We start from the raw sequence: 23,423 nt of genomic DNA, 5'->3' as shown, positions 1-23,423 counted from the left end.
CCAGCTGAATATAACGTACCTAAGTTTCTGTTTATTTCATAAGACTGAATTACTGGAATATGATTTATTTTAAACGTGTATATAATTAAGGTGTAATAGCAAACTTTACAACTTTTACTAATGAAGCATCAAAATTTTTGAAATTATTCTGAACTCATTTATTAAAAAATTAAAAAAAAAAAAAGACAAAAGTGAGGAGATGAAACGAGAAAAAAAGTGATGAGAAAGTCGAGAGCGAATGAAGTTAATATGCAACTATTAATATATAACATATATGGGAATATCCCGAGATGATGAGTATATATATATATATATATATATATTTCAATGGATCGATAACAAAACAAAACAGCAAACCAAAGTGAAATGATGTTAAAATATAAGAAAAACAAAACTTTTTTAATTCAAATACTACTCTTGATTTGTTTTCTGTGTTAATAACTTATTAAATGATATTTCTTGAGAATATTAAAAAATAAAATTGTTAGGATATTCAATTTTGGACTTTTTCATGGTGGAATCTTGAAATAAACTCAGTCCAGTACATATTTTAATCCTAGTCTCCTTGGAACTTCTCACCACCGACTTTGGCGTATGGGTGAGCCTGGTTTTATTTTGCTTTAGTTATTCCCTCGATTGCTTAAAATCTGTGCTGAACTTTTAGCAGTTCAAATTATTTAACCAGAATTTTTCATGTCCTATGATTATATGCCTAAATGTTTAAAACCAGTAGGAAAATCTTTTACTTAGTGGAATCCGGCTATAAGACACAACTCTAGTTTGAAAAGCCAATTATCTGTGTTTTGAACTATCGAAATATCGATTTTTCGATGTTTTTTTCCCTGACTGAGTAAAAATACCAAATGCGGTAGTATTTGCGAGAGCGCTCCGGTCAAGTCACTCCCCCGGCAAACGGTCGCACTAATTACGCAGAGAGGAAAAGCTAACAATTTTTTCAGTGCCCGAAAACTAATCATTTAAAAGGTAATTAAACGTGGTGAGCTCAGTTTGGAGAAGTCTCTGGCAGATGGAATAGCTGGCACCTGTTTTTGCCCATTCATTTGTAAGCCATTCCCGAAATTCAGCTCCCTTTTTGAGACGTGTTCAAGCTGCGGATACGCGATACGGGCGTGTGTGTGTGTGTTTGTGTGTGTGTGTGTTGGTATTCGTATTCGGTTGAATCTGTGACAGCGCCCACAAACGCCCCCCAAAAGAAAGGGGATTATTGCAATCAATAATCAAAATCACTTTTGCACATCTCACGCTCCCCATTCCGGGTTTGATCCACAATCCACAGAGTTAGTTTGCAGCGAGGAGCAGAGCAGCATCCACCACGATGACCGATTCCAAGTACTTCACCACCACCAAGAAGGGCGAGATCTTCGAACTGAAGTCGGAGCTGAACAACGACAAGAAGGAGAAGAAGAAGGAGGCGGTGAAGAAGGTGATCGCCAGCATGACGGTGGGCAAGGACGTGTCCGCTCTCTTCCCGGACGTGGTCAACTGCATGCAGACGGACAATCTGGAGCTGAAGAAGCTGGTCTACCTCTATCTGATGAACTACGCCAAGTCGCAGCCGGACATGGCCATTATGGCGGTGAACACGTTCGTAAAGGACTGCGAGGACTCGAATCCATTGATACGGGCACTGGCCGTGCGCACCATGGGCTGCATCCGGGTGGACAAGATCACCGAATACTTGTGCGAGCCGCTGCGCAAGTGCCTCAAGGATGAGGATCCCTATGTGCGCAAGACGGCCGCCGTGTGCGTGGCCAAGCTGTACGACATCTCCGCCACGATGGTGGAGGACCAGGGCTTTCTCGATCAGCTAAAGGACCTGCTGTCCGACTCAAATCCCATGGTGGTGGCCAACGCGGTGGCCGCGCTCAGCGAGATCAACGAGGCCAGCCAGTCCGGCCAGCCGCTGGTGGAGATGAACTCGGTGACCATCAACAAGCTGCTGACGGCCCTCAACGAGTGCACCGAATGGGGCCAGGTCTTCATCCTCGACTCGCTGGCCAACTACAGTCCCAAGGATGAGCGCGAGGCGCAGTCCATTTGCGAGCGTATCACCCCGCGACTGGCCCACGCCAATGCGGCCGTTGTCCTCAGCGCCGTCAAGGTGCTGATGAAGCTGCTCGAGATGCTCTCCAGCGACAGCGACTTCTGCGCCACGCTCACCAAGAAGCTGGCTCCGCCACTGGTCACGTTGCTCTCCTCGGAGCCGGAGGTGCAGTACGTGGCGTTGCGCAACATCAATCTGATCGTCCAGAAGCGGCCGGACATCCTCAAGCACGAGATGAAGGTGTTCTTCGTCAAGTACAATGACCCCATTTACGTGAAGCTGGAGAAGCTGGACATCATGATCCGGCTGGCCAACCAGAGCAATATCGCCCAGGTGCTCAGCGAGCTGAAGGAGTACGCCACCGAGGTGGACGTGGACTTTGTACGCAAGGCAGTGCGTGCCATCGGTCGGTGTGCCATCAAGGTGGAGCCCTCGGCGGAGCGGTGTGTCTCCACGCTGCTGGATCTGATCCAGACCAAGGTCAACTACGTGGTGCAGGAGGCCATTGTGGTCATCAAGGACATATTCCGCAAGTACCCCAACAAGTACGAGAGCATCATCAGCACGCTCTGCGAGAACCTGGACACTCTCGACGAGCCGGAGGCACGCGCATCGATGGTGTGGATCATTGGCGAGTACGCGGAGCGCATTGACAATGCCGATGAGCTGCTCGACAGCTTCCTCGAGGGCTTTCAGGTGGGTTCATGGCTTTGTAAGCCATTGCCATTGTCTTGCCAACAAGTCTTTAACGTTCTTCAATCTTTCCAGGATGAGAACGCGCAGGTGCAGCTACAGCTGCTCACCGCCGTGGTCAAGCTGTTCCTCAAGCGTCCCTCAGACACCCAGGAGCTGGTGCAGCATGTACTCTCGCTGGCCACCCAGGATTCGGACAATCCCGATCTGCGCGACCGCGGCTTCATCTACTGGCGCCTGCTGTCCACGGACCCGGCCGCCGCCAAGGAGGTGGTGCTGGCCGACAAGCCGCTCATCTCGGAGGAGACCGATCTCCTAGAGCCGACGCTGCTGGACGAGCTCATCTGTCACATCAGCTCGCTGGCCAGCGTGTACCACAAGCCGCCGACCGCGTTTGTAGAGGGTCGCGGTGCCGGAGTGCGCAAGTCGCTGCCCAACCGTGCCGCCGGATCCGGAGCTGGTGGCGAGCAGCCAGAGAGCGGCGCCGGCTCAGAGGCCATGGTCATACCGAACCAGGAGTCGCTAATCGGCGACCTGCTCTCCATGGACATCAATGCACCCGCCATGCCATCCGCGCCAGCGGCCACCAGCAATGTGGACCTGCTGGGCGGCGGCCTGGACATCCTACTGGGTGGACCGCCGGCGGAGGCTGCACCCGGCGGCGCCTCCAGCTTGCTGGGCGACATTTTCGGTCTGGGCGGCGCCTCGCTGTCGGCGGGCGTGCAGATCCCCAAGGTCACGTGGCTGCCGGCGGAGAAGGGCAAGGGCCTTGAGATCCAGGGCACGTTCTCGCGTCGCAACGGTGAGGTGTTCATGGACATGACCCTGACCAACAAGGCCATGCAACCGATGACCAACTTCGCCATCCAGCTGAACAAGAACAGCTTCGGTCTTGTGCCCGCCACGCCCATGCAGGCGGCGCCCCTCCCGCCCAATCAGTCCATCGAGGTGAGCATGGCGCTGGGCACCAACGGACCCATCCAGCGCATGGAGCCGCTCAACAACCTGCAGGTGGCCGTGAAGAACAACATCGATATATTCTATTTCGCCTGCCTGGTGCACGGCAACGTGCTGTTCGCCGAGGACGGGCAGCTGGACAAACGGGTCTTCCTTAACACCTGGAAGGAGATACCCGCCGCCAATGAGCTGCAGTATAGTTTGAGCGGCGTCATCGGCACCACCGACGGCATCGCCTCCAAGATGACCACCAACAATATCTTCACCATCGCCAAGCGCAACGTTGAGGGCCAGGACATGCTCTACCAGTCCCTCAAGTTGACCAACAGCATTTGGGTGCTGCTGGAGCTGAAGCTACAGCCGGGCAATCCGGACGCCACACTCAGCCTCAAATCGCGCTCTGTGGAGGTGGCCAACATAATCTTCGCCGCCTACGAGGCCATCATTCGCTCCCCGTAAGCGTGCCACTCACCCGGGAAAACCAGGATGGAACGTCGGACGGTCGGTGGACGAGGAGCACAAAGCAATCGGAGCGATCAGTTAATGAGGAAACCGTGTTGAAGATTAGCTCAACCATAAATTGTAATTTACGTATTATTACTACTATTGTTTATTGGCGACTTACATACGCCACTTACATACATTATTTATGCATATGCACATATGTAAACCAAACCAATCAAGTTTGTCGCGAGAACTGTTAATTGTTAATTGGCGATGCATGTCCTCGACGTACTGCAACGTTCAACGAACGGCAGCGAAGGCTGCGACCAAGCCGTTCACGCCGTTGCGTAATCGCATTCCAAAACTCTGTAACCCCCACATGCACGGCATCTATGTATATGTACGTGTCCTAGTAAAATGTATGACATAACACTCTAAACATTTGAGATATTGTTTTCTTTATGCCATTTTTAAGCTTGTCGGATGCCGACTTCTCCAGTCAGTTTGCGAGAAAAGTCCTTCATCCAATAGAATTTCAAGTTGATTTGAAATGAAACTATCTTAGTAACTAAAATAACTAGATAGCTGATTTTATTTAATTTGTTTCAAAGCTAAGCCATCCGTGAATATGACAGTAATAATATAATTTTAATTTCTAATCCATTTCATTGAATTGGTACACACAATTGAATCAAAAAATTAATTAATAGTTTTATAAATTAAATAAGAAGAACAAGTTTTTCCCGCGCGGATCAACTTTGTGTTTAGCCACGCCCACAATATGCTACCGATTACTTTCCAGCCACAGATTAAAAGATGGAGATTTTTAAGTCTTAATATAAATCCCTAGATTTTCAAGTTTCTAATCAAATAACAAGGAAACAAAACCTTCAATCTTTTTCTGAGGCTTCTTAAGTTTTGAATATTTTTTATTTTATTACGATTGTCAAAAACAAATGGGAATTTCATTTGCGGCAAAGGAGTGAAAGCTTTTAAGCTTATTTAAGGAAACCATTATTTTGTCAGTACGGTTGCGCCCCATTATTTTATCAAGTGGTGACATCTTTAGTGTGCCATCAAAAACATTATCTGTTTTTCGAGCGTATTTAAGGAAATAAATCCCCGAAATATGCTTTGCTTTGCCCTAAAACAAAGTTTTTTGAAATCGTATAATAACCTAAGGCAATAGCTTGCCTAGAAAGTGTTCCAAAAATAATGTAGTATACTTGGTCATGGTTGCGGAGCTTTTGGCTCCTGAGCTTTCGGAAGCTTTTCGATTCGGCCCATCGGGGGTTGCTCTGCTTTTGGTTCTGGTTCTGGTCCGTTCTGACCCACAAGAGCGGAGCGGACAGGCGCTCAAGTAGCCATTGCCATCCCTGTCTTTTGGCCGCAGGACTGTTTTCCTGTTGTACCACAAGCGATTCTGGCTTGGCCCCGATTGTTTCCACGTCGCAGTGCGAAAATGTGTACAAATACTGCAGCAGCAAAAGCAGCAGGAGCAGCGTATCCGCAGTAAATTGACTGCAGGATCAAGTGTATTATTTGTGTGCAAATTCGGCAGCAGGACCTCCAGTGCTCCGCCCTGTTTTTTTTTTTTTTTTGGGGCTTCTTCTTCTTTTAGAAGGTGGTGGAAGGCAGGGATTGGACTCCCAATCAGTGCAGGAATGTGGAACCGTTTTGTGCCAGTGGAGAACATTTAACCGACTGAGAATCGACCACCAGGATACGCCTTTTTGTATCCTGCTGCCACGAGGACGACAACAAATCACAGGTCCGCCAAAAATTAATCCGCCGGAATGAGAGTGGGGGCGGATATGGTTTACGATTACGGCAGCGAGGACTCAATGGGCACCACCCACCTGGATTGGCCCTTTCTCATCAAGGTTTGTGACACTCACATCCCCCCCCCTCCCCCATTCACATCACCAAACACACACACACACTCTTACGCCCTTTCGCAGGACTCGCCGTAAATAACACCAAGACAGGCGCCCATATTTGCACGCTTTTTAGGTTAAGTCGAGACAATATGCAAAGTGTCGAGTATAATGTGTATAAGTGGGGGTTTGTGTGTCAATAGCTGTGAGACCATCGCCTCTGACTCGAATTTTAAAGAACCACGAAGGTAGCAACCTGATGTAAACAAGCCATTGGTTAACTAAATCCTTACGCATAAAATCAAAAATATTGCAAGTCCTTCAAAAGCACAGTTGTTCGTATGAAGGATGTTTGAATTCTTGACCAACATCATCACGCTATAGACGAAAAGTTTACGTTTACTTTTTATTTTGTACACTATAAGCGCAAAAAAAAAAACAATTATTATATTTTTCAAGCTAGAAGTATGGTTTAGCTGGCAAATTTATGTTTTAAGCAGCCCATATTTCTAGCATAAGTTGAATTTAACCTATTGGCCTTCAAATAAAATTTCTTTTTTAATGTTTTTAATACGTTTTTCATATATGTACTTTAAACGGTGTTGCCCACTTAAAAAGAATTGAAATAATTGAAAACTAACAGTATTGTTTTTATGCACATCCATTTCAACCTTCATACTTATGCGAGAGTTTTGAATATAAAAAAGAATACGTGATTATTATACCAATTTAAATATCAGAAATACAAAAAAACTTGTAATATCAGTATTACGGAATCAGGTAAATTTCAAATTATTTTAAATTTTATTTTGAAATGACTTTATTGAGGTGCCTAAGTCCACTTAATGACAGTGCATCCATTAATATCATATAACTTTAGTATAAATTAAAACAATCAAACGACAGTTGAATGCTATTTTGGCTTAATCTGCTTTGCCGCCAGGAGGCACCTGTCGTGGATGACACCGTTTTAATTTGAGACAGGCTAATGTGTACGTCAAGTGGCTCGTAAGTTGAAACCACCATATGCACCCTTTTGAGTGAGTCACTCTGCATGCATGCGTGCCAGTGACCGGAAGTTGGGGGTAGCTAAGGAAAGTGGCCCATCGCGGCGGCCCCTTGATAAGTGTGTCATGTCCTTGCTCGAATTACGGAGTATTATGTACTGTGACCTATGACCCGTGACCCGTGAACGCTTCTCACTCAACTCCAAACCTCCTTTCGCAGGGCATCCTGGAGGGCCAGACCTGCACACCCAATGCACCGGAACCGCTGGCCGCCATCCTGTGGGCCATCTTTGCCGTGTTCGGCATCGTGTACGCCCTGCTCGGCTATCGGTGTCTGCGCGCCGTCGGCTTCCTCAGCGGACTGATGGTGGGCGCCAATGGCATCTTCATCCTGCAGGACTTCCAGATCACCTTCCTGGGCAAACCGGCGGACTCGGCGTTGGCCATTGTGGCGGGTCTGCTGGGCGCAGTTCTGGGCTCCACATATCCGGTGGCCTCCGTGCTGATCAGCGCCTTCGCCGGTGCCCTGCTCTCCGGCGCCGCCATGGCCGTCTGTGTGGCCACCTTTCCGGACAACGAGTTCGGGGTAAGTCACTTCTCCAACATCCTCTACATACATATATATATTATATATGTATATATTTTATACATTTATCCTTTACCCAACGGCAGTACCGCGAGATCTATGTGGCCGTTGTGGGCGGCGCCGTCATCTGCTCGGTGCTGACCCTGTGCTGCGTCAAATACGTGACCATACTCACGTCCAGCATTGTGGGCACGGCCATGATCCTAAGCGCCATTGACTTTTTTATGCACGGCCTGGAGACCATCAATTGGGTGAGTTACTGATTAGTTTGAATGATTTTTTACTAGTTTTTTTACTAGTGGTTAGAATAGGCTATACGATCGTCCCTCTTCAATGTATTTATGCATATTCGTCGGGTTAGGTTGCATAGATAGATCTAATAGATTGATCCTATTAATAGCTCAATCCTATAGGATACCTATGGCATTTATTTATTTTTATCTACCCATAAAAAGATAGATACTATGAATGTTAAGAGTTAAAATAAAAAATAAAGTTATATATAGTTGTTTTTTGGCTTATGTTCCAGTTCTAAACTCAAAATTCGAATCCAGTATTGGGTTTTTTTGGTAGAGATGTTTTTAAAACCATTTGTTGTAGAATACTTTTGCAGTACCACGTTTTCTCTCAGTTTTGCTTGGATTGATGATACCTTTATCTGAAATTGTAATTCTTTATTCTTATCGATCCTTTGCAATATCCTCCGCCTTACGCCCACAGATAATCGGCATGCGGCCGCATCCCTCACCGCCGCCCTGTTACGGTGGCCTCCTGATCGCCGCCTGGCCCATCACCATCGTGCTCAGCATCATGGTGCAGTGCTTCATCACCGCCTGGCGTGTGGACCATCGCAAGCGCGTCTATATGCGGCACCACAACCATCCCGGCCACGCCCACGGCGCCCACCTGCCACATAGCCAGCAGCAGGCGGGGCCCGGCCACGCCCTCGCCCCCGTGCGGCGGTCCCAGTCCCGCACCCGCGAGACGCGCGAGGAGGCCAGACAGCGCAAGTTCCGCTACCTTTACCAGGTGCGCACGGCCCGCGGCGACATCATATCGCAGGTGAGTGGACGTGGACTTCAGCATTGCGAGAAACAGTTTTGGGATCATGGAGTGTTGGTGCCATTTTCAATTCAGATTCTGAAACTACTCATTGAAACTGGTTTATGCCCATTTTTGTGTTTTTCTGGCTTGGCTCGAGCTTAGATTTTACGCCGACTTACAAAATGTTCAGTATAAATTCGTTGTATTTTAATTTTTATGATTTAACCAGAGCAATCAAACTACTTTTTAAACTAGTTTAGGTGAGTGTTAGAACCCAAGTCCGATTGGTATGACACTTTAATATTGTGCGTAAACATTGGGTAGGTACATTTTAGACCTACCATCTGCGCTTTGTATTCAAATTATGTCACGCATACGCACTGTTGCCGTCTGATTTCGACCGTGTTTAGTATAAAAAATCAAAGGAATGTGCTACAAGCAAACTTTCCATCTAGACTGCATTAAACACAATTTAAAATGAATAGCAATTCGTGTTTAACACTTATAAAATGTAGGTCCTTAAGGTTTATTTGGGGTTTAATGGGTTCAAACCATTATTAACACGTTGTGAGGCGGTGAATGTAACTAGTGTTAAATTTAAGATCCTTTAAGACCCTTTCCACACCCCTAGAACTTAAAGAAAAACTTCAAAAGTTAAGAAAACTTAAATTATCCCCTGAATTTAAGAGCTTATATGAATGTATATTTGTATAATTTAAAAATTGTCCGTTTCCGTGGTGAATGTAACTTACCCATTCCATTTTATATGCATACTTACTTTCCAAAATGATAATGTCTTCATAGCAACTGTACCAACTATCAACTTTGGGAGCATTTATTGTACTCTTTATTGGGTTCATTACAAATATATAGTCATAGATAAAACCGAATTGTTTTTCTTAAATATAATGTTGTATCTTTTGTTGCAGAATTTTGTGTCGGCTCTGCAGAAGCGCATCCAGTTGAGCGGCACGGAGACGCCCTCGGAGCGGTCGATCAAGAGCAGCTCGAACGAGCGGAACACATTCCGGAGCGACCGGACGCACTTCACCACCATCCATGACCCCGACTCGGAGCTGTGCGACAAGATCGAGATCGTCCGTGACATTGGATAACAAACAAGCAATAGCTACATGTAACTATACCCGTAGGGGGGCTACGGGCTGCGGTACTTGGGCGCGGACGGGACACGGGTCGGGGGAGGCACCTGGTCGATCGGGTGGGAACGAGCAGGATTGCAGGACTCTAAAGAGCACTGCACAGGAGGAGAAGGAGAAAGGAGGATGAGGATGACTCAAACAAGTACGGTTGCATGTAGACTTTGTGGATGGGGCACCAAGTGCCGGAAACTGGATGAAGGACACTGGAGATGGACATCGGAAGCTTTAAATATCAGAGGATATGCGGATCTGGAGCTGGTTTATCGCACATTGGAGCACTACTTCGCCGCCAAGCGGAGATCAGCGGGACAAGTATTAGATTAAGGTTACTCGAATCGTGCACAGCTAGAATGTAAGATATCCGACTGCGTAGAGGAGTTGGCAGGAAGTTGATTTCGTTCTTCACACTTATTCGAATGTTACCATACTACAGATAGAAATACTCCCCATGTATACTATGATACATACTTACATACCGATTTACTTGTACTTGTATGTGCGGCGTAATAAGAGGGCCGCCAATAAGTTGGGCTAATACTCTAAGTGATGAATGCGACGGAATGGGTATCCATCGTATTCCTGCAACTAAACTAAACCTAACCAAGTACTAGCAACGCTTCTCCGACTTCGAGTATAGCCAGGCAACCGCAATTACTAATCAGTTCATATCTGTGTTATATAATTAATAATTATACGATCCAAGAGGAAACCAGCGATGCAAATGGGCACAGCGCCAGCATTTCGTTGCATTTAAACTATCAAGTACGTAGGCCTAAGAACTATGTATGTTGCAAACTCTATAAACTGCAGTTTCCCAAACTCCCCCAAGACAGCAAAATACAATACAATACAATACAATACCTATTAAGTACAATAAAAAAAACAGGAAGGGAAATATGTAGGCAGATGAGTTCGAGTTATAAGCGTGTACAGTTGGAGCCATAGCCACTTAGAGTTAGACCTAGCGTTAGCCAGTCGAAGAGCCAAAGCTAAGCCACTTATTTGACTACACACAACATGTCGATATATGTAACTCACAATCGCTGCAGAAGGAAGGGAATATAAGGTCCGACCAAGTCAAAATTCAGCATTTAACACCCCAAAACGATCCGCTCGATCAACCGTCTTAGCACTATCCGTAAGATTCACGTTCAAAATATATACGTATATATATATATATATATATATATATATATTATAAGGTATTAGATCCATGCAAACAGCGGTACAAACTCAAATTAATTCCAAAAATTTCACGCGATTAATGCTAGCCGAGACATATGTACCAATCTAAGTGATATGCAACGTTTTTAACTGTCTAGTTAAAGAGCCTAAACGCAATTTTTGCGCACTTAAATCGTGGAATCAATAGGAATGACCATTCTGAGGGGTCTTTACAGTCTTCCATAGTTATTTTCTTTTCTAATTCCCTTTCACACCAAATGCTATCTGAACTTTCCAAATTAAGTATTATAAGTAATGAGAGTTTTTCATACCATGACATTTTTGTTAGACTTGATTTCCAATATTTTTGTAGTTCACGGGATCTAATTATTTTGCGCAAAATAGGTTGGGCTCATTAGCTAGACACTTATTAAAAAAAATAATAATAATTTAGAAATAAAAATTAATAGAGTAAGTAAAATACAAAAAAAAAAGATTTCTCCAAACCTTGAAGGGTTGGACATTGCCAGGCAGAAACTTCCATATCGAATCGGTTGGTTTCCAAATCACAAAATATGTGTATAACTCAAGTTTCCTGTTATGTTGATTCGCGCTTAGTTTTTAGGAATTGCTGCCGTCCGCAATTGTTGATTTTATACTATCCAACAAACTGTAGAAACGACCTAAGCAACTTATTGGGAACATTTTTGAAAATTGAAAAAAAAATTAAACCTATGTATGTATTGACATCTCAAAAATTTCGGTTTTTAAAAATTACCCAATAATATGTGGAAAGTTGTATGCAGTTTGACTCAGTATCTTTTCCTATAAGTTGGTAATTCTGTTCCTCTCGTCGTTTTATTGTTCATCAGCAATGTCTAATCGGAGGATAGTGGGGTAATGTTGTAATCTTAAGTTTGGCAAATAACAGACATTTTGTAAGACAAAGGTTCGAAATCCTTAATTCAATATAATGAAAAGATTAAATAGCTGCAAACTAAAGTAGTAAAAATCATAAAAGAGTTGCACATTTAAATCCAAATAAATAAAATCTAAGGATGCATTAGCAATACGAAAACGATTATAGTCATTAAATTTCTGGTGCCAGAGTGAAATCAAGGCTTGGAATAACACTAATAAAAAACATCTGTAATAACCAAAAAGAAAAATTAATAAATAAACGATGCAGGCCACACATGTGTTTTTCTTGAATCGCAGTACGTATAGATCAAAATAAAGAAATATCCATTTAAAAAACCTTAATTCTTAACAAAACATATAAATTAGAAAGCGTTTCTATTAGCCAAGGGCAAAAAAAAAAAAAAAACATTCCTACTAAAATCAAAACAAACAAATTGTTCTAAAAATATATACTTTTTGGCAGCTTTCAAAATTTTCATAAATATAAATAAGTATTAAGAAAAAAAGGAAATGATTATTGTATACATTGCCATTCGATTGGAGAAAAATAGTTTTGAGTTATGAGTTAAGTAAAAAATTTAGGAATATATACTGATAGTAGTCTCTTAAAGCGCTCATACTAAGACTCATATTTAAAACAATTCGAAATGTTTCGTTGTGGAATCATCGGTATCTCCAAGCCCAATGACGAAACGTTGACGTCTTTGTGTCTAATATTTTATTAATCAATAACACATTGGAATACAGTGGCGCGGATCTGATTCGCATTCCTTTTCGGCCAGCAACAAGAGCAAGAAGAAACAAACGGTCGATTCAGAATTCAGATAATTGAACATTTGTGTATTTGTATTTGCATTCATCGATGATGATGGTCTGCATTCATCGCGGGGTTAAGCACAAACATGAACTGTTCTCTATGTCGAAATGGTTGCAATTGCCGGATTCTGGTTGCCACGCTCCACTACCGTGCCCTGTGTTGTTGTTTTTTTTTTTTGTTAGAGTTTGGGTTTTGTGGTTGGGTAGCCGGATCTAGATGCGGCCCGGGAATGTGCCGCTCTCGCGCTGGTCATCCCACTTCTCCACCCAGGCATTGGGGCACATCGACTTGTAGACCTTCTGGAAGTAGTTGCAGGGCGCAAAGTCCTCGCCGCGCTTCTTCTGGCAGCGGTGGAAGTCGATGTACGACTGGTAGCAGTAGCGGGTCACGTTCTGGTTAGGGAACCGTGGATCGAACGGGGCGGTCTCCAGCTTGTAGGCGGACATGTTGCTGCTGTCTGACGATTTCTCGCTGCTTTTGTTTTTGGACATGAAAAATTGCATATAGACTTTAGTTGGGAAAGGGAAATAAAAACGAAAACGAAACCGAAACCGAAACGGATACGGAAACGGAAATCATCGATCGAAACGCAACCAAATCGTAAACCAAGACAGAGAGAGAAAGAGAGAGAGAGAGAGAGTTATATAGTCGGAATGAAAACGAAAGAGATGGATGTAATGGATTGAGATACATAACCGAATGAGAATGATGGAAACGATACGTTGAATACAAAATTTCAGTGCATAAACGGGGAGGAAGAGATAGATATATAAATCACAAAGGTTAGTTCTTCAAGTTTGTGGTTGCTTAATGAACGATATATATCATATTATATAGAGAGATACATCTCGTATGGATCTTCTAAAATTAAGGCTTACGATCTAGACTATGATTATTTTATAATGTGTATATCGAGGGACTAGCCGCCCTCGACCCGTGTGAAAAAAAAAAAAATACAAAGTACACTGCTCGCGCTTGCAGCTCGAAAGCTCTCTCCACTATAACTACAAACTACGGATCTGTGATAGCTTATTCTCGTGTACAAAATCTTCATGGGGGAGGGGGGGATGAGAGGATCGCAGTGGGCGGGAGGGGAACTGGTCGAATCGAGTCAAGTCTGGGTTCACGTTTGCCCTTCTGCCTGCGTTCAAGTTCATGTTTCTATGAGGAGCAGGACTGTGGCCGCTACTACTTGACCAGCGGCCGCTTGCCGTTGTCCGTGTCGCAGGCGTTGCTCTTGTACTTGTTGACCTCGGCCAGATACAGCGACCAGAAATCCTTCGGGTCCACGTCGCTCTCATTGGGCGTCTTCAGTTTGGCCACCACGCCGGTCTTCAGGACCTTTCCGCCACGTCGTCGTCCCACGAGCGGAGGTGGAGGCGCCAGCTTGCCTGTCGCCGCAGCGGCTATGTACGGAGCGGCAGCACTGCTGGCAGCCCCCACCGCAATCGCCGGCAGCACAGGCGATGTGCTGGCCTCCGCCAGGGTCAACTGCTGCTGCTGCTGCTGCTGTTGCTGCTGATGCTGATGCAGGACCTCCTCTGCTCCGGCGGCGGCCAGGATCGCTGGCTGCTGCAGCAGCTGATGGCTGCCCACCTGCTGCTTCTGATCCTCCTGCATCTTCTTGAACAGCTCCATGAATGAGCCGTCGTTGGCGAAGACGGGATGTGAAGGCGGCTCCGGCTTAGGCGGTGGGTACACCTTGCCCTCCCTGGCCAGCGCTTCGCGCAGCTTCTGTTCCATCTCGCGGTGGATGCGCTCCTTGTCGAATGGCTCGTCTGTGTCCAGGTTGTAGTAGGCGCCCACGGCCGAGGCGACGGCGGCGCTGCTCTTGCCGGCCATCTGGACGTGCTCTGCGGCAGCGGCAGCTGCTGCGGCTGCCTTCTGTACGGCGCTCATCTCCGATCTGCCAGTGGATGGTGGCTGGTGGCCCCTTCGCTGGTTGTTACTGTTGCTACTGGATCCCGGGCCCGGACCAGTGGTCGGCGACTCCGACCGACGGTAGTGGCTCGAGCGTCGCGAGTAATCCCGCTCTCGGTCGCGATCCCTGGACCGATCTCTGGAGCAATCTCTGGAGCAATCTCTGGAGCGGTCTCTGGAGCGATCTCTGGAGCGGTCTCTGGAGTCGCGGTCCCTGTGGTAGCGGGACTGCTGCCGGCGGCGACGCTGGCCTGAGCGCTCCCCGGAGCGACTGCGAGAGCGGGAATGGCTGCGACTGTAGCGACTGCGCTCCCGCCTAGACGAAGCTCCTCCTCCTCCACCGGAGGCTCGCTCGTTGTAGCCGCGCTGATGGCCACGACCGGCGCGCCGCTGCTGCTGCTGGTGGTGGTGGTGGTGGTCGTCCTGATCCTGCTGATAGTAGGGCAGACGGGCCGCCGACATGTCGGATGTAGTGATGATCTGCAATTCGAAACTGGGCCGCGTTAAATCGAGCAGTTGACAGAGACGCGTTTACGAAATACCTATACACAATATCAGTATTCTTTCTGTTTTCTTTTCTTTTCTTTTGAGTATCTGCTTTTCGGTTCGTTTCGTATAGTATCGTATAGTATCGTATCGTTTCGGTTCTGTTTGCTTGACGCTTGTCAGAATCGAGAATCGAGAATCTAGCGTTATTTCTTGCGCTGACTTGACTTGGCTGGCGCTGTCTCCTCGAGCGGATGACCGGATTTGGGGCCGGGTTTGGGAGCTGGAGCTCCAACCAAGTGGATGTGGGCGACAAGAAACGCTCGCGGCGCATACGCGACTCTTATGCAATTTGGATATTGGATACTTAGACTTTGACTTGGATTTGGATGCATTGATTTGATTCGATTTGATTTGATTGGTTTTGCTTTAGCTTTAGCTTTGATTGGTACTTGGCTGGCAGATTTCTGTTTGATAAAATGAGAAATGGTAATTTACTTGTTTGCGATGTCCGCTGCGGTGGAAGTGGTGTTGTGGCTCCAACGTCGCGGCTACGTTACGTTTTCATCCGTGCTGGCGGGTTCCTTCCGTTTGCTTTCGATTGGATTGGATTCGATTGGCTTGATGTCGATGGGATTAGATCAGTTCAGATCGTATCGATTCGAATCAGTGGTAGGTGGCAAGTGGCAGGTGGCAGGTGACAGATTGCAGGTGCGCCTGCTTGTTTTTCTTGGATTTAGTGCTTAACTCTTGACTGATTGCGACTCTGAAACGTATCGGATTTTCGGATTCGCCTGCATGGAAAAATGACTTGAACGCATGAATACAAAACGTTACTCGAACCAGGACGCGCAGTGCAGGGGATTTGATTTGATTTGTCTTTCTTTCTACGATTGTGGTTAAGGATAGTACAAGGGCTGTTTATTTTTTATTTGATTTTTTTTTTTTTTTTTTTGCGTCCACCCCCTTTTCTTTTGCGGGCGGAGACTTATGTAACCCTGGGGAGGGGGGGGATTGGATCGGATCCCCGCCTGGATCGGGGCAACTTACGGATGCAGACGAAGGAGTAGTCCCCGCCCACCAACCAGCCCCGTCCCCGCACCACCAGCGAGTTATGTAACTTGTACTTTTTTTTTTTCCTGCTGCCCGAGGAATATTGGCCAGCGGAAGTGTTAGTGCGCTAGTGTCTATGTGTGTGTGCGTGTGAGTGTATGCGTGTGTTACGAGTTGCGGATTGCGAAGTTACGGCTTACGGCCCAGATTTTTTTTTTTTTTGGGGGGCTTTAGATGGCACTCGAGTCGATCGATCGGTGCCTTGGCTTACGGTCTGGTGTACTTGATAAGGTGCGAAAAACATACCTTTGTTGTTCCGAGAGTACGACGAAAAATTTTCAACTGCGAGAATCTCACGAGCCCAGTGCGATAGGAATGGCGATGGCCGATTGAAACTATCGTTGGCTGTCAGAGTGACAGCTAAGGCCGGGTTGCCAGATCGCCATTGGCACGACGCCAGTGTTGGCTAGTGCCGTTGGCCACCACTACGGAATCGGAGTCCGAAACTGTGACACGCGCGGATGGAAAACACAAGTCGCCTTCTCCTCCACTGTTGATGATGGAAAGCAATCCTCCCGAGCACGGGACCAAGCCGAGATCCGCCAGACACCGCCCCAACCACCGAGTGGTGCGCAAGCAGCCGGCGCGACCCGCCAGCGACCTTCACAACATCTACATCACCAGCAAGACAGACTTCAAGGTAAGTAAACAGTAGTCTCCTAGCCCTTGGGTAATTTCTTATGTTCCTTGTGTCCTGGTCAGGCCCAGCAGCGCCGCTGCGAGGAGCTGCTCAACGCCGGCGCCCGGGAGATCTTCCTGCACTGCATGGGCTTCTCGGTCACGCGCGGCCTCAATCTCGCCCTGCGCCTCGTCCACAACTCGGACGGCGCCCTTAGCTACGCCATCAACACCTCCACCGTGCAGCTGGTGGACGAACTGCATCCGCTGTGCGATGCCGAGGACGTAATCTTCCGCCAGCGCAACAACTCGGCCCTGCACATCAAAATCTTTAACCGCAGCCTCTTCGACATTGTCGTGCCGCAACCGTCGCAGTCCCAATCCCAAGCCCAAGCCCAGTTTGCCCAGTTCCGGGGCAAGCCAAAGGCCAGGCAGTAGGCAGTAAGCAGTAGGCAGTAGGCAGGCGGAGATGTTTAAACTCTCGGAACTGGTGCGCTGGCTGGGGCTCACCGAGTTCGAGATCCTGGTCAACCTATGCGGCCTGCTGGTGTTCACCATCACGCTGGCCGTCAAGCTGCATCTGCAGGCCAATGCCGGACCCGGCGGATCCAGCATGCTGCCGGAGGCCATGGGTGACTGGTTCACCGTCTTCAGTCCCCTGTTCTTCATCGACATCTGCAACGCCTACTTCTGCGTCATCGTGGGCATCCGCATGTACCTGGACTCGAACAACAAGCGCAAGGCCCTGCACCGCTTCATGTGGAGCACCTACTTCCTGGTGCTGATTGCCATCTTCAAGTACCTGCTCTGCCTGAAGCTCTCCAGCAAGACGGGTCTCGAGTACTCGGAGGTCTTCTCGCCGATCTTCGTCCTGCTGCAGCTCGTGGCGGTGCGGGCGTGCCAGTTGCCCAACTCCATCTGAACCATCTAAGCCCCAGTATGATATGATACGATACGATACATATGTAACCTATCCGTATATTCTGTCTGCTCTGATATGGACAAAATGTGTTTGATATATTTTATTCTTAAGGGTGTATGTATATGCAAACACAATGTGAAAACAAAAATGTTTTTGAACTGAAAAAATCTGAGCAATTCAACCCAATATCTGAAGCCTAGATTTTGCTATATGTTATCTGAACCTTAAGAAATCTTGAAATATGGCATAGCAATAGTTCATATGATTATTAAATATATATACATACATATACAGTTATATATTGTATGAAAGTAATTGTCTTTTAAACACCTTTTAAACAAATTTGTAAAACTTTATATTTTCTTTAAGATAGTACTTTAAACTGGATGGGGCAAATATAAAAATTCGTATTTATTAAAGGCATAACATTTTAAAGGTTATTAAAATAGATTGATAAAATATAAATAAATGATAAATTAAAAGATAAGTTTTTCTTTGCCTTAAAGCTATGTTTTTCTCCACCTACTATTTATTTTACCGCAGCTGTATATTGAAATTTCAATTAAGATGTAAAAAGTTGCAAATTAAAACTAAACTAAAATTAAACTATCAACGGAATATTTATTAAGCTAAAAACGTTTGCTTAAGTTCTAAAACTAGAGATACCGAATATCATGGGAATAATTTGGGCCAAGTTAGGCGAGTCCGAATTACAGTGTTGGGCAACGCCGCTGCTGTGTCTGCGATCAGGTGGCAGCCCCAAGGGAAACTGATTGCTCAGCTCCGCCAAAGGAAACAATAACACAAAGTGTTAATCCGGTATCCAGAGTCCGCAAAACGTAGCAATGTCCACATTGAATCGTCCCAAGTCTCCGCACACGCCCACCGCCATCAAAAAGGGCGAGAAGGAGGACAGTTTCTGGGACAAGTTCAGCACCCTGGGTCGCAAACGCGGCACCCGCGAAGGTAGGTGTAGGTGGGTCCCTTGCACCGCCCCAAAATGGCTCTGCTTGGAGGTGGAGTGGCACGGATCCCTCTGGATTCTATTCTTGGACCTCCAAAGCCTCGAATGGTTGCCAAAGATGGTCCGGATACGCCTCCCATTGCGTTTACGAAGCTCTTCTGGGAACAGATGTGCGGATGTGCGCTGATTAATCAGAGCATTGCGTCACTGATGACGCACACAAACAAACGCGGAACGCTGTGCGTGTGATGGCCTTGTGTCGTCATCGTTTTTGTTTACCTTGCCGATCATGTCTCTTTAAATATGCAACATTTTGTAATTTGCAGTGAAGAAGGTGCAGGAGGAGGGCAAGTACGCCATTGACTCGCCTGGATCGCCCAGTCAATATGACATCCCGCCCGAGGACTACGCCCTGCGTAAGTGCATCCCTCCTGGAAGGCAATCTCCACGATCTTATTGCAAAATAACCCATCCTATCCCATCCGATCCTTGCAGGCGAACACGAACAGCGCGCCGTCATCGATCCGCAGTCCATCAACGATCCCGAGGTGGTCAAGCTGCAGCGCATCCTAGTCGACTGGATCAACGACGAGCTGGCCGAGCAGCGAATCATCGTCCAGCATCTGGAGGAGGACATGTACGACGGCCAGGTGCTGCACAAGCTCTGGGAGAAGCTCACGGGCAAGAAGCTGGACGTGCCGGAGGTCACTCAGTCGGAGCAGGGTCAGCACGAGAAGCTCAACATCGTCCTGAAGGCCGTTAACCACGTGAGTGTCGCTTGTTGCCGGGGAAATCGTACGGGCCACAAGTTCTTCCAAATTCCATTGGGATTTGGTAAAGTTTTCTAGCCAACATTTTAGACACAATTATTTTACCATCTGCAAGGATGAAGAAATTGGCTAGTTTTTCTGAGAAAATTACTATTACCAATTCTAGTAGACTACTTCTGGTTTATGTACCATCTTGGCACTTCTCTCATTCGTAAACCTATTCAATAGAGTGTTAAACGCTATATTTTTCACTTGTTTTGAATCATTGTAGATATAACTGTGTTACGCGTAAATCTTTTGAAATATTGTGTAATGATGACAATCTTAAAAGCATACATCATCATGATACGCAATTTATTAACATAAACGTTAATCCTCCAAGTATTTTGACTTAGTCTGTTTCTGTCCTTATATTGTCCTTGTTTTTGCACCGTAGACATTCAAAACAAAATATAACATTGTATACGGGAATTTCGCCATTTTGTAAAAGCTTTCTTGTGATTTCTGACAAATCTTTGTTATCCTTATCCCCACAGACACTCGGCTTTCACCAGAAGATCCCAAAGTGGTCGGTGGCCAGCGTGCACTCGAAGAACATCGTGGCCATCCTGCATCTGCTGGTGGCACTGGTGCGTCACTTCCGGGCGCCCGTTCGCCTGCCGGAAAATGTGTTTGTGACGGTTGTGATCGCGGAAAAGAATGCGGGAGTGCTGAATGCCCAGAAGTTCCAGGAGCAAATAACTTCTGAGTACGATGACCTGGGTATGCGCTGCGAAAAGGACGCCTTCGACACGCTGATCGACTGTGCGCCAGACAAGCTGGCCGTGGTGAAGAAGTCCCTGATCACGTTCGTGAACAAGCACCTGGCCAAGCTGAACTTCGAGATAAGCGACCTGAACACGGACTTTCGCGACGGCGTCTATCTTTGCCTGCTAATGGGTCTGCTTGGGGGCTTCTTTGTGCCGCTGCATGAGTTCCATTTGACGCCGCAGGACGTCGACCAGATGGTGAGCAACGTGGCATTCGCCTTTGACCTGATGCAGGACGTGGGCCTGCCCAAGCCGAAGGCGCGGCCCGAGGACATTGTCAACATGGACCTCAAGTCCACCCTGCGCGTCCTTTACAGCCTGTTCACCATGTTCAGGGACTACGCCTGAGTGGAATCGCAATGCCAGAGGGACAACAAGCGGCGCCAATTTTACATTTTATATTAACCTTTTGTAATGTTTACACGCTTAATTTATGTGCTTTCCAAAGTTGGTTGTACACGGTGCAGCGGCAAATGCACAGAATATCAAAACCATTATTAGCGGCTGCATCGTTTATAACCAGCTTTAAGAACGGTTTTATATATATTTATACATATGTATGTGTCGTATGTCTAACCACTGCGAGCTGCTCGATCCCAGGATGTCCGAAGCAGGGCAGCGAAGAGCTAACCCAAACCCAAACCCGGCGGCCAGTTGTTAACTTGTCCTACTCACGTGCCAGCCGTAGTTACTGTTGTTACTAAGTGAATTTAATGTATTAATATACAATAACTGAGATTGTGCCTTTAGATCACTGAGAGCCATTGCGAATTATTTCACAGATCAGATATAAAACATTTGAATTTAGAAGTGTACGGAAAAGTCTTCTAAAATGGTATTTTTGTACGTTTAAAGTTTGGACTAGAAAAATCAATAAATATTGCCTTGGCATATGTGTTATTCTATTTTAAACAGTTTCAAGGCGCTAAATTTATCTGGGGCTGCCCCACTCACAATCGCCAGCTTCCATCGATTTCACATGTAAGTGTTTCTGTCCGTCGTGTTTGGGGAACACCGTAGATGGCTGCTTACCGCTTTGCTTTTTTGAACTTTGGCGGTTGCCGCGATTGGTTATCGATAACAGCTGCGGTCGGGCTGCCAGACCGTTTCGCGCAACAACTTGATGCCAATTACAGCTGATGCCGGGCTGCCAGACTGCTTGCTGGCCGGTACAATTTGAATTAAAACCCGGCTGCCTGTGGCCAGGTCCTGGCCACGCCCCCATTTCGCCGCAACCCCGCCCAATTTCTGCTTCGTCAACTGCCAAACAAACTAGTCAAAGGTGTTACTAAACTAACTTGTCGTTTTCAAACAAGGTGGCAACCATGCGCATGCTTCTTATGATTTTCACAATAGCCGAGCAAAGTTTCAAGATTCAAGAGCTGCCCACCGCCACAACGCTCCTACTGCGGCGCCACTGCCACAACTTCGGCTACGACTACTCCAGCAGCCCCACGCAACTCGAAGTCAGTCGGGAGGCCACCCGCCTGGTCATCCGCCGCCTGCAGCGCACCGTGCTCCGGCTGATCCGCGACCCGGACTTCACCATGTCCGCCGAGGCGAAACCGAAGGATTCTGAGAAGGATTACCAGGAGTCGTCGTTCGGGGCGAACCGCAAGGGCGCTGCCAGCGGAAACGCCACCGCCGGCAAGCAGGACTCCAACTGTCGCACCTGCAACGACTTCAAGTCGTGGTCGAAACAGCAGCGTCTGATCTCCAACGTGCAGAGTGCCAAGGTGAAACACATGACCGCCGCCGAGAAGCTGACTGTGAACGCCGCCGAGGATGCCCCGCCACGCGATGACTGCCCGCTGGACAAGGCACGGCTGGGCATCTCCACCTGGGGCCTGCTCCACACCATGGCCGCCTTCTACTCGGACAATCCCACGGACACCGAGAAGCGCGACATGAAGACCTTCTTCGAGGTGCTGTCCCGCCTCTATCCCTGCGAGTTCTGCGCCAAGGACTTCCGCACCGAGTAAGTTCCTCCGTCCAGCACAAAGTGCTGACCCTAAGTGACTCCCTGGTGTCTTACAGCCTCAATGTCAACCCCATCAATGTGAACTCACAGTCTGAGCTGGCCATGTGGCTGTGCAAGTTTCACAACCGGGTGAACGACAAACTCGGCAAGCCGCTCTTCGACTGCAACAAGGTGAACGAGAGGTGGCGCGACGGCTGGCTGGACGGCTCCTGCGACTAAGCGTTAGTTATTTTGTAATAGACCGACACATCGAAGGTCCCTTGTTAAATGGTTTGCTGGCTATGAACTCTGAGAGAATACATATGTACACACATTTTGTTGACGACCTCTTATGTGCCCACTCATTTCGGCCCTGCAGACTTCACACCCTTTGATCTGCCGGTGGTCCTTCATAAGATAAGAAACTCATGAGAAGGCAAACTTACCTGGTGCCCAGGGACGAGCCCAAAATGTTGATTAGCTCGGATATCGGATAGGAAACGTCTAGGCTTTTGTCTACGGATTGGAAACCAGAAAAGTGCTAAATTAGTTTAGTTTGGCCAATGATTTGATTTTGAAATGTAGGTTTTGGGATGGTTGGCTTATATATATATATATTTACTGTTGGCTTAAAATGCGTGCAAGTTCAAGCATATGACATATATTAATACAACTTACTTTAAATATAATAGAGAACAAATTTAATATATTTTCATAACATCGCTGTTGCCCCGGAACTCCAGTACTGTCCTCGATCATAGAGCCGGAATCAAAAGCCCTGGTCAACGTTATGGCTTCGAAGCCAGCAGTGTTTTAAATTTAAATAAGCTTTTAAATTTCGATTTGCGGCTTCACCGAGCAAGTGACCGTTTTTATCATCGCCCGCAATAATTACTTTGAATGCATTTTATCATTATTTTCTTTTTACTAATTACAATAGAACAACTAGTCATTATAACAGGGCTGACGGCAACAAAGGGTCTTAAAATTTAATAATATTCAATTCCATTCTTAGAATTTAAAAACGGATAAAGATCGATATCTCTGTCAAACATCGATTACACCGATATTTTAAAAACATCGATGACCTTGGCATCGAAACGTCGAACTAACGGAAAGAGAGAGA

General features: G+C 46.7%; 8 protein-coding genes across 11 annotated transcripts; 6 read left to right on the top strand and 2 right to left on the bottom strand.

The window, feature by feature from the left end:
- The first annotated feature begins 884 nt into the window (after window positions 1-884).
- Window positions 885-4,598, top strand: LOC108137705 (AP-1 complex subunit beta-1). The gene is made up of 3 exons (XM_017259583.1): window positions 885-984; window positions 1,298-2,761; window positions 2,834-4,598. Exons 2-3 carry the CDS (start codon window positions 1,337-1,339, stop codon window positions 4,172-4,174), a joined length of 2,766 nt encoding a protein of 921 aa, XP_017115072.1. The 5' UTR covers window positions 885-984; window positions 1,298-1,336; the 3' UTR covers window positions 4,175-4,598.
- Window positions 4,599-5,543: 945 nt separating this feature from the next.
- LOC108137758 (transmembrane protein 198) lies at window positions 5,544-12,281 on the top strand. Its single transcript, XM_017259660.2, has 5 exons — window positions 5,544-6,042; window positions 7,264-7,629; window positions 7,716-7,880; window positions 8,350-8,691; window positions 9,603-12,281. Exons 1-5 carry the CDS (start codon window positions 5,956-5,958, stop codon window positions 9,786-9,788), a joined length of 1,146 nt encoding a protein of 381 aa, XP_017115149.1. The 5' UTR covers window positions 5,544-5,955; the 3' UTR covers window positions 9,789-12,281.
- A 340-nt stretch (window positions 12,282-12,621) lies between these two features.
- On the bottom strand, window positions 12,622-16,599 carry LOC108137658 (cytochrome c oxidase subunit 6B1). Of its 2 annotated transcripts, none has more exons than XM_017259490.2 (2): window positions 16,501-16,599; window positions 12,622-13,209 (listed from the first exon to the last, which is right to left on the bottom strand). In XM_017259490.2, the coding sequence occupies exon 2, from the start codon at window positions 13,179-13,181 to the stop codon at window positions 12,948-12,950; it is 234 nt and encodes a 77-aa protein (XP_017114979.1). In that variant the 5' UTR covers window positions 13,182-13,209; window positions 16,501-16,599; the 3' UTR covers window positions 12,622-12,947. The 2 variants fall into 2 exon arrangements, with proteins under 2 accessions (XP_017114979.1, XP_017114980.1); XM_017259491.2 differs by having other exon boundaries at window positions 12,622-13,206; window positions 16,501-16,589.
- LOC108137653 (arginine/serine-rich protein 1) lies at window positions 13,539-15,797 on the bottom strand. 3 transcript variants are annotated; one of them, XM_041707719.1, is made up of 2 exons: window positions 15,198-15,797; window positions 13,539-15,135 (listed from the first exon to the last, which is right to left on the bottom strand). In XM_041707719.1, exon 2 carries the CDS (start codon window positions 15,115-15,117, stop codon window positions 13,924-13,926), a length of 1,194 nt encoding a protein of 397 aa, XP_041563653.1. In that variant the 5' UTR covers window positions 15,118-15,135; window positions 15,198-15,797; the 3' UTR covers window positions 13,539-13,923. The 3 variants fall into 3 exon arrangements, with proteins under 3 accessions (XP_041563653.1, XP_017114974.1, XP_017114973.1); XM_017259485.2 differs by having other exon boundaries at window positions 13,539-15,148; window positions 15,640-15,797; XM_017259484.2 differs by having other exon boundaries at window positions 15,640-15,797.
- A 60-nt stretch (window positions 16,600-16,659) lies between the features above and the next one.
- LOC108137656 (ribonuclease P protein subunit p20) lies at window positions 16,660-17,310 on the top strand. The gene is made up of 2 exons (XM_017259488.2): window positions 16,660-16,894; window positions 16,957-17,310. The coding sequence occupies exons 1-2, from the start codon at window positions 16,751-16,753 to the stop codon at window positions 17,308-17,310; spliced, it is 498 nt and encodes a 165-aa protein (XP_017114977.1). The 5' UTR covers window positions 16,660-16,750.
- Window positions 17,311-17,341: 31 nt separating this feature from the next.
- LOC108137657 (transmembrane protein 203) lies at window positions 17,342-18,087 on the top strand. Its single transcript, XM_017259489.2, has one exon. It carries the CDS (start codon window positions 17,342-17,344, stop codon window positions 17,792-17,794), a length of 453 nt encoding a protein of 150 aa, XP_017114978.1. The 3' UTR covers window positions 17,795-18,087.
- Window positions 18,088-18,530: 443 nt separating this feature from the next.
- On the top strand, window positions 18,531-21,242 carry LOC108137654 (beta-parvin). Its single transcript, XM_017259486.2, has 4 exons — window positions 18,531-18,760; window positions 19,085-19,174; window positions 19,254-19,525; window positions 20,065-21,242. Exons 1-4 carry the CDS (start codon window positions 18,640-18,642, stop codon window positions 20,683-20,685), a joined length of 1,104 nt encoding a protein of 367 aa, XP_017114975.1. The 5' UTR covers window positions 18,531-18,639; the 3' UTR covers window positions 20,686-21,242.
- Window positions 21,208-22,643, top strand: LOC108137655 (FAD-linked sulfhydryl oxidase ALR). The gene is made up of 3 exons (XM_017259487.2): window positions 21,208-21,318; window positions 21,654-22,315; window positions 22,375-22,643. Exons 2-3 carry the CDS (start codon window positions 21,663-21,665, stop codon window positions 22,535-22,537), a joined length of 816 nt encoding a protein of 271 aa, XP_017114976.1. The 5' UTR covers window positions 21,208-21,318; window positions 21,654-21,662; the 3' UTR covers window positions 22,538-22,643.
- Window positions 22,644-23,423: the final 780 nt, after the last annotated feature.

The sequence above is a fragment of the Drosophila elegans genome, unplaced genomic scaffold, assembly GCF_018152505.1.
Source record: "Drosophila elegans isolate 14027-0461.03 unplaced genomic scaffold, ASM1815250v1 contig_149, whole genome shotgun sequence".
NCBI classification, from domain to species: domain Eukaryota; kingdom Metazoa; phylum Arthropoda; class Insecta; order Diptera; family Drosophilidae; genus Drosophila; species Drosophila elegans.
This window is presented reverse-complemented; position numbering and strand designations above follow the sequence as displayed.